General features: G+C 35.9%; 1 protein-coding gene and 2 long non-coding RNA genes across 3 annotated transcripts in view; 2 read left to right on the forward strand and 1 right to left on the reverse strand.

Moving 5' to 3' along the window:
- The window catches only part of LOC118680215 (UPF0389 protein CG9231), a 30,001-nt gene extending 21,137 nt beyond the window's left edge, over positions 1-8,864 (forward strand). The window contains exon 2 of the mRNA XM_036358946.2: positions 8,524-8,864. Within this exon, the coding sequence (XP_036214839.1) occupies positions 8,524-8,713 (190 nt within the window). The 3' untranslated portion in view covers positions 8,714-8,864. The remainder of the gene's footprint in view (positions 1-8,523) is intronic.
- On the reverse strand, positions 1,912-2,645 carry LOC118680216 (uncharacterized). Its single transcript, XR_004975707.2, has 2 exons — positions 2,484-2,645; positions 1,912-2,427 (listed from the first exon to the last, which is right to left on the reverse strand). It is a non-coding gene; the product is annotated as an uncharacterized lncRNA (long non-coding RNA).
- LOC138857863 (uncharacterized) lies at positions 2,874-8,286 on the forward strand. Its single transcript, XR_011397076.1, has 2 exons — positions 2,874-7,958; positions 8,148-8,286. It is a non-coding gene; the product is annotated as an uncharacterized lncRNA (long non-coding RNA).
- Positions 8,865-10,274: the final 1,410 nt, after the last annotated feature.

A 10,274-nucleotide genomic window follows, 5' to 3' on the forward strand; every position in this document is an offset into this window, starting at 1 on the left:
AATAAATATAGATTTTTTAGGTGGAATAACCACAAAATTTTTAACGGATGCTGTTAAGTTATTAGGGGAGCCTCTGGAATTGTGAGACACTTATTACTATAAGATATGTTGGGATGTTTTCCGGCCAAGGACTGTCAACTCGACAAAATTCTGCCGCTACAAAAACAACAACAACCAACATACAAATGAACTATGAATACGATCTAAAATGAATGACAAAAATGACAAAAAAACTCGACTGGAGTTGCTGGACTCTTTTCGCTCGTGTCAACGCACAGAGCGACACTAATGGAGAATTTGCCGATAAAAAGCGACAAAATAATCCCCATGTGAACGCCATCTAACATAGTATAAGGAGAGAACGCAGATTTATATAGGTGTGACAAGCGTGTAAAATGTCCAAATCTAACAAATGACGATGGGTGGATTTTAAAACAGCTAGCTCGGAAGGAAAAATTTTAACAGAGGCGAGATTACCTATAGAGCTGAGCATTGAATAAAAATTTTGCTCAGAGACTTGCTTTGATTTCACAGCCGCATGTTAGTCTTTTGAGTCTTATATTTTTATACGTTTTTATGCAATCAAATGCATGCAAATCTGATATCATTCTAATTAAATTATGCAATTTTCAAAGTAGTATTTATAGTCAATGTTAAAACAATACATACTTTTTAAATATTTCTTATGTTTGATAACACTGGGAAACAATTGTTTTGTTTTATGAAGTTTTTTTTACCCGATTTTGTATGCCTTTGCAAAGCTGATTCCAAATCTGTAGTAAGTATTTCTTTCGCAGCTCTACTTTTCGAAATATGAACATATTATATATGTAGCCACAATACTACAATTTTAGAATTAAAAAATATATTGCTGTTAACATAAAAAAACTTTCTTAGAAAACATCAGTCTTGTTTTGAATGCTCCAGCAATAATCGGCCTTCATATTTGCTTTCCAACGACCCTGGACCACTATCGCTCTACCATAGTCCCAATATTCTGATGAAAGCGTACTCCTTGTTCTTCGCTTAAGTTGCCTAAATTTTCTAGGAAATGGTCTAAATGACTTAAGAGAAAGTGCATCTTGATGTTCATTTCACATCCTAGTCTTTGGAAGTGCACCATGAACTGCTCAATTTGTTGGAAATAGTTTGGAAATTCTTTATTTCCTAAGAATTTTTGCACGACTCAAATAAATTCAATCAATGAAGATATCTTCTTATCTGCCAAACAATCCGTAAAATGTTGGTCCTGTATTAGTTCTGTTATAGTTTTCTGTGCTCAATTTCGGAAATATTTTACTGATATATTCAAAAAATTCAGAGGGGTATTCATACTACCCGGTAATAAATTCGTTCTTAAAGGCCAAACCTTTTTAATCCAGTCTTCTGTCTTGGTTCGGCTATCCCATAAACACATGAAAAAGGAGTTTATGGTATATCCTCTTTTACCCAAAAGAAAATTTACCATTTTAAGATCGAGCATTTCAGCCAATTATGTTCTATGTATTATATTCCCAAAGTAGTCCAAATAGGCCTTTTTTTTATAGAATCAGACGGCATTCTCTAATAGAGGTGGAGTACCGTCGATAGGCGACGATAGTTATTCCAAAACCATCGATAGTAGTAGTAAATTTATGAAACTTGAAAACAACTGTTATGATATTTATACATTATCTTGGCTCTCTTTTTATCGCAAATTCTTTCATTGTAGATAACGGTACTAGGTATTTTGTAAAATAAAACAATTGTAAATTTTCCTTTTTCAGTTATTCTGTGGATTTAGAGTACTGTAGTTTCTAAGGAACCGCCTTTCCATATATGTTTTACCAAAAATTAATAAGATCCAAAATTTTTTAAATATATTCATTAAAATTAAAATATTTTATTTATATATTCTGATAACACCAGCTGTAACCAGCTAAACCCTGTGCTTAAATTAAAATAGTCTCCACACCCATGTTTCTTTGAAATTAAATCGTAACGCAAGGGATGAAATTTACCTTAATCTATAAAAGAGGATCCACCGTTTGAGCGACTTTGCTAGGTCTATAGAGGGCCATTTATTTATCACCGGAGACCTAAACTCGAAAGCCATAGAGTGGGGTATGCCAAACACCGACTCGAGAGGTAAGCGTATCCTAGAAGACATGGGTGCGAGGAAACCACACCAGACATTAGCCAACTTCAGAACAAGCAGGCAGGCTTAATAAAGAAATGGAGAGTACTAGAAGTATACACTGGCAGCCATCATCAGTACATTTCCCACGCGATTGACACCGGCATTTACGATCACAAAAAAAATACTGCCAGCCGAAAGTGGAACGTTTCGAAATAAATCTCCGCAATAGATGAGCAGAACCCATCTAGCAGCTCTCCCAAAACCCCAAGCAAAATTGTGGATCACACAGTCGTTAATATAACAAGAGCCTGTAACCAATCAATGGGCTATTTTCATTAACGTTGCATGGAATCTTTCAACTTACTCATTACTTTCACTGTGTGACGTCGTAATAAAAATTGTTAAATTGAGGAAACTTTTTATTGTCATAGAATGAAAAGCTCCTTTGTTATCTGAAATAATTATTTTAGTGGTATTAAATATCTAAAATATTTCGAGTGGCGCTTCTGTAATGTCTACCGTGGATGGTGAAGAAATAGGTTTAACAACCGATTTATCGATACATGTTAGAAAGTGCTGCTTATTAGTAAAAAAAAAATATCGATATGTAAGAAAAAAAATAGGAGTTTCACCGATTTCGAGGTTGGAACGGTATACGCTGATATTTATTCTCTAAACAAATTTTGCAATTCGAAATTATGGATTTTAACGATTTTTTTATATTCGGGAAAAAATAATGGGTATTATTTGTTTGAAATTTTCTTGTAAGCAGCGATGCGCTCGGTTATGCTCTGTATGAGCGTTTCAAGTTGACCAGTTTTATTGATTCAGTCAATCACGAATATTTCGGTATGTCTAAATTTTATACTACGAAAAACAGAAACTAGGCGGTTTTGTATTACCCGTAGGATTGTCCGATCACAGTGAATTGCATTAGTGGTACTTGGATTAATTACATTTTTTAGACATTGTATTAAATTTTCCGGCTTATCATAAAAAATTGTTATGCTCTGTATGAGCGTTTCAAGTTGACCAGTTTTATTGATTCAGTCAATCACGAATATTTCGGTATGTCTAAATTTTATACTACGAAAAACAGAAACTAGGCGGTTTTGTATTACCCGTAGGATTGTCCGATCACAGTGAATTGCATTAGTGGTACTTGGATTAATTACATTTTTTAGACATTGTATTAAATTTTCCGGCTTATCATAAAAAATTGTATGACGAACGCATTTTTGGAATACAATTTTTGTACTTTTGTTTAACGATGCATCATTTGTTAATAGTAGTTGGTTTTTAAATTGATTGACGGGGTACTTTGTTGTTTGTATGAAGTAGGTAAAAGACTTCGCTATGCGCTACCTTATTCTCCTTCCCTGACTTAAAATAAAATGTAGGCGCAAATTCCTCTATGAATGCACGCCCTCTCTTTATTTTTGAATTGGAATTTTTTTCTGAAATAGAGAATATCAGGTGCTGGTGATCTATGAAAATTTGAATATTTTTAATACCATAAAGATAATGCCGTAGGGTCTTCAGCGCCCAAACTATGGCAAGCAAATCGGGCTCATTTGTTGCGTAGTTTTGCTCAGTTTTGGAAAGCGTAAGCGAAATCATCGAAATAGGCCTATTATTTTGAGACTACAGCTCCTAACGAATTCAATGAAGCATCAGTAATCAACTCAAAAGGCCTATTAAATAAATGCTTTAATAGTGGATGGGACAGAATCTGCTTCTATTGTGGTCGAATTAATTTCAGTACAACAGAGATGCTGAAGTTTGGTTTCACCACTGTGATGTCGTAAATTTCCAGCTTCGATATTAATTTTCGCATTAATATCTTTAAGGAAATAGTAGCCGATTAAACCATCGAATTACGAATGTATATTCGTAAGGAAATAAAACGTCGTTTTGTGATTAAAGACATCGATCAAACAATTTTTTTTATAAGATTAATCCCATTTCTTGATTTTAATGTAAATGAGTTTCCCATTACCCCAATTTTGTTAAGAAATGGAAGATTTTTGATAAAAATGTTCGAAGTCCCTGTATCGATTAGTAGTTTAGCTCCTGGCCACTTTGTTTTTGTTATGACGAATGGTTGTAGCGATTCTATTGTAGTTTAAATGATTAATTTCACTTTCTAAATTAACAATAGAGGCGCGTGTTTTACTTGAGTTGCCGCGGTGGCAACTGTCAATATGCGAATGAGGACTGTAATGGTCATCGCAAATATCGGATTCGTCAAAATCGGAACTTCTTATATTATATTTATAATATATAATTAACCTTTTGAACCTTTGAGTTTGGTTTTTGAAAGGAACCAGACTGACCACGAGAACGTTTAAATACTAGATGGTGAGGTTGTGTGTGTTGATGCTGTGTCAAAAAGACGTGAGGCTGAGATTGGTCGTTGTTTGGTTTATGAAATGAATATTGTTCTGATGCGCTGGGCGACTTCGATAAATGGAAGAACCGAAATCGACGTCCATCACAGTTGGTCTAATATTCATACTTGGTGGGAGCTTCTTAAGATAGGGCTGGGAAAATGTGTACCGGGGTATTGCTGGTCTTACTAAGTTACCCTTGGCAAATGTTTGCGCAAAATCGTAACGCTAATTCGTCTTGAGCTTCTGGCACCTAATGCAGAAGACAAGTCCTTCGAAAAAAAAAAAAAAAAAAGGAAAACAAAATATCGCAAAGAGGGCGACGACGTCCCAAAATAGAATTGCGGATTGCATTCTTCCTTGCACGCTTGTTAAGAGCCGTAATGACCTCGGCGTTCCCGCTGTGTGTCATTATTTGCTTGTTCATTATAAGTGTTAAATGCCTATCTACCATACCTACCGTAGTATTCTGAAATCGATAAATTCCTTTTCCTTAGAATACTTTATACGTTAGGGGTGGTTTCTACGAAAACAACCCAGCAGAAGCTGCTTGGAGAGGAGCTCGTTATGTTCCTTAACCGGAAGCATACGGGCCTCACTGTGTAGGTGTTCGATTGGGGATATCAAGAGGCATCCCGTGATAGTTCGGAGTTAGTGTTCTGACAGGTCTGGAGCTTCTTCGTCTGCGTAGCACTACATCCAGGCGACCATATTGGGGCTACATAGTTTAGGACCGGCCGGCCGATTGCCTTGTATGTCGCCAACAACGTTTCTTTGTTTTTTCTCCAAGAGCTGCCGGCAACTGATTTAAGGATTTTGTTGCGGCTCTGTACTTTGGCAGTTATCGCGGTCGTGTGAGGAGTGCAGGAGCAAAGACTGTGTAATGTATCGCCTAAAATTTTAGGGTTGTTTACGGTCGGAATTTTGGTACCATCAACTGAAATGTTTAGATCCAGTCTGTACTCTTTCGTCCAGTTCGTAAATATGGTCGCTGTGGATTTAGTGGGGAAGAGTGTCAGACTCCTTGCAGAGAAGAAGCGAGAAGCTATTTACTTTTGAGCACATCCTATCGATTCCTTGCCCAACGTCAATATCGTGCAGTCATCAGCGTACGAGGTCACGGAAATTCCCTCTGATGGTTGGGGGAGTTTCGAGATGTAGAAGTTGAACAGTAAAGGGGAGAGAACACCACCCTGCGGAACCCCCTATTTAATTTTCCTAAGTTTGGAGTTTTGACCTCGAAACAGTACGGATGAATGCCGACCGCTCAGGTAGTTCATAGTCCACCGCTTCAGCCCTGGAGGGAGCTTTGATTGTTCTAGGTCCTCAAGTAGCGTTGTGTGATTGACTGTGTCAAAAGCTTTTGACAAGTCCAACGCTACGAGGATCGTCCCTTCGCAGGGTGGCTTCTGGTTCAGGCCATGAACTATCTGGGCGTTTATGACGCTAAGTGCTGTGGTGGTGCTGTGCACTTTCCGGATAGGAAAGGGAAAAGGGGAAAGGAGAGTTATTGGACGATAAGACTCGCCTTTGTTGGCGGGTTTCCCAAGCTTCAGTAGTGGGACTACTCTTCCGACTTTCCACACATCGGGTATTTGAAGAGTGGCCATCGACAAGTTGAGGACCTTGGTGAGGTAGCTTACTCCCGTCGAGCCGAGATGTTTTAGCATCAGCATGCTTATTCCGTCAGGGCCAGACTGGGAGTCATGTTGTCTGTGTGAGCTCCTTAGGACCGTGGAGGTCCTATCTTGGCCCCTCGACTGGAGTGGCGGCGCAGTGCGCGAACAAGGTGCAGATCTAGAGTAAATTTGCACTGCTAGTCTAGAGTAAATTTAAGAAACTATTTTGTACTCAATAAAAGAAAACACAATTTCTTTAAAATTAACTGGCGCCCGAGCAGGGACTAATGAAGTTGAGTTAGAAAATTTTGATATTCAACTTCTTTGGACAATAGATGAATTGCAGTCTTGTCAGGTAAGCGCGGTAGAGGGTGTCCACATTTGTGTAATTTGCAAGACTCCTAGTAAAAAGCAAACGCGACAAATCCGAGTTACCAGCAGGAACGACCACACCAAATTCCCAAATGTATGTTAAAATTTAAGTGAAAATAATTTGAAACATTGAGTTTCGATAATTTTTCCATAGCTTTATTTTTCGCTGTCAAGGGAACAACAAATGAAACACGCCTGTTCGCACCAAAAATCTGTTACATCCTAAAAAATGCTCAAATCTAGTGCGCGATAGAAAACAAAAAAATAAACTTAAGTTGTTCTTTCTCTCTCGAACGGCATATGCTCGGCTCCAAACAATAAAAGCCGGCCGATTACCTGGGGTGTCCCAAATGGGTTTCAGATGTCATTCACGATTCTACGTTGTTATTATTTTTTCTTTAAATTGTCACTGACTATTAATATTTGAAGAACAACATTTTTAATATTTTATACGAAAAACATGTTGGAATTTAAATTTTGGATGGAATGACCCATACCCCTTGTATATAAATGATCAGCGTGACGAGCTGAGTTGATTTATCCATATCCGCCTTTGTGTCTGTCGTCTGTATAATCGTGCGCTAATCCCTCAGTTTTTGGGATATCGATCTTAAATTTTGATCACGTCTATTTTTTCCCAAGAAGGTGCTCATTTGTCTGATATTGTATGGAAAACTTTCTTATTTGACAAGTTGTTATCACGAAATCTGGCTTAGATTATTTTCTAAGATAACGGTACAATTTCCGAGTAAATTTTTCGGATTGGGCCACTAAAGTATATAGCTACCATACAAACTGACCGATAATAATCAAATTCTTATAAGTTAACGCTTTCTTATTTTATATAATTTTATAACAGCAGTCGATTAATTAACTGATATAGCGCAACTGATTTAATGTAACATATATTTAGTTCATTTCGAAAATCCTTGGATAAGCGAGTTTCCATTTAAATCTTGACCCTAAGATAATGATTTGTGTAAGGATTTTGGATCAGTTGTTACTGACAGTACGGGAGTTTGTGAAAGTTGTAATTTTGCCAAGAGTTTTTTGGATTATTTTAGAAAGCAGCGTTTCAGTAATGTCTAAAATAGTAATATAGTTTATCACTAGCCACTTCCGCATTTCTTTATCACTGGGGTTCTTTATATTAAGTTGCTGCGACATAAGGTTTTTTCTGTAATACAAAGTGCACAGTATACATGATGCAACCAGTTCGAAAAAGCAAATCTGGCACCTTTATCAAAATTGAAAGTTCGCAAAAGGATCTCTGTTGTTTATTACATTTGTGGATTTTTTTTTTAATTTTATAGGATAGGCCAAGAATAGATCACTTTTGAAATAATCCGTTTGACTTTAAGGTTATTCGCAATTAATAAATTCGTATTTTTACACGTTACATTCTCTTTTTGTGCCGTTCTAACAGAAATCGATTATTTTTCTATCTATCTCCTCAGTGTGAGTACTAAAAGGAATTGTTTTGCACATTTTTATGTTTGAAAATGCAAACTTTCAAAGCGAACTTTTTAATACTTTCATGCAAGGGCGTCAGCCAGCATAAAATTAGCAGTGCAAACTGTATTTACTACATTACCGAAAAATCTTATTCTAATTCATCTGCTATGATGTTCTGGCAATTAATTTTAGAGCCTTGCCTATGACCTCTGTTCTCAGAGTTCTTTAGAATGGAGACAACATACTTGATTTTACTGAAATTGTTCAAGAATTTGTAAAATGAAACGAAAAGAATAATCTTCATTGAAATTCAATAATGCGCTCCTCCGTCACTACAGACATTATTCCATTATGACCAATAGTTTGATTGCGAAGAACCGAGCGTTTTAACGGCATCTATAATATTTTACCTGTTTAACTCATTTTTACAGCTTATATCGTTTACCAGGTTTGCAGCAGATGTTTTCCGTCAATTCAAATATGTATAATGTAGAATGCATGGAAACAATTTCTATATATTTGTGATATTAATGAAGTAATCAATTAATACATTAATTTTTATTTATAGTTATGATGTAATGGAGCGTTCTCGTAATAGGATCCGAATTCGGGTGGCAAATATAATGATAGCGCTTACGGTATTGGGTTGCTGCATTATGGTTTATAGTGGTAAACAAGCTGCAAAAAGTGGCGACTCTGTAGTCAAACAAAATCTGGATTGGCATAAAAAATATAATGAAGTATCAAAAAAAGCTTAGATTTTCAGTAATTATGTATTGTTTTTGCTGCAAAAAGTGGCTTTTCTGCAGAAAAAGAAAATCTGGATTGTCGCAAGAAATATAACAAATAATCAATTGTAAATGTTTTCAAATATTTATCTACATAAAGAAATTAGTTATTCTTAATATATTTTATATTGTTTTTTAATGTAGTGTTTGCTTTCCTGGCATCTTATTAAAACTTTATCTTTATTTGTGAATAAACGAATTCTGCTTACGACAGCTAATTGGTAAGTAAAATTTTAAAACAAAAAAGAAAAAACTAATTAATTGAATTCATACATATTGATCAACTTAAACAGTTAAAGGTAAGGTCTGGGCTGATTGCTATATCTTTTCGCACAACTCGAAGTATTTTCGAGAGCAACAACCAATTTTATGAAGATAACTTACACAAATATTTGGCATAAGGTCAGCTAAAATACTCTATATAAAGTGTACAGAAGCATGGGTAATTCATGGAACGTTTTCACACATATTCAGAATAATACCTACATACATATATCTAGTATCATACGTCCAATTAGTTTTGCTAAGATATCTTACATAGTTACCGAAATTTTCGGTAAAAAGTTAACCAAGTTTGCTTAAAATTGGTCAAGTAGTTTCTGAGATAAAGGATTTCATCAGAGATTCCTATGAAGTCCTTATTGATCACATTGGCTGTGCAATTTATGGTAAATGTATAGTTTAGGTTCCCCAACGAGGAGGCCTTGAAAATTATATTTTTTTTAATCGTCTTAATTTGGCGGGAAGATGACAAATAAGTGAGCGGAAAGTCTATTTAAATTTAATTTTTCCAAAACTTTACAAAAAATATACACACTTTGTACATATCCTTTTGCGTCAAACTCGGCGGAGCTTTAAATAAATAATCCTCGTCGGTTCAACACCGGGGTATCCATAGTTCTTTTGCCTGCTGAAAAGAGTTCGATGCAAAAGAACTGTGGAAACTGGTGTTGGACCGACTAGGATTTTTTTTGAAGCGCGGCGAAGGCTGCCAGTACAGAAAGGAACTCGACGCGAATGAATTGTGAAAACCCCGGTGTTGGACCGACCGAGGTTTTTTTTCTTGATTTTTTGAATTTCGATCTTGAGGTCGGCTTCGTTGGGGGACCTAAACGATACATTTATCACAATAAATTCGGTAAAATACTGAAGAAATGTAACAGTCACTATTTCTTTTGCACCGCGATCTGATGGTATGGACGTATAGAGGAAAACCTCGAACTGTTTCCGCAACGGGCGGTCTGCGGTCGATTTACCCTGGTCGGTCCAACCCCGGGGTGTCTATAGTAGAACTGCAAACTATCAATAGTTTGCCCCCTTTAAATCTACATTTAAATTAAGAGACTATGGCTTTGTACATTTCATTTTTATGAAGTAATCTTTATATTTATTTTAAAAAAATAGCAGAAAACACGAAATAGTTATTAAAGTTACATAAAAAATGTATTCATGTTATTATATAAATTTTTCTGAGAGCTGACGAGGTAGAAAAATATAATTTTAAGTTTTATGTGAAATAAGATAAAAAATG

Source organism: Bactrocera oleae, chromosome 6 (assembly GCF_042242935.1).
Source record: "Bactrocera oleae isolate idBacOlea1 chromosome 6, idBacOlea1, whole genome shotgun sequence".
In the NCBI taxonomy this organism is placed as follows: Eukaryota; Metazoa; Arthropoda; class Insecta; order Diptera; family Tephritidae; genus Bactrocera; species Bactrocera oleae.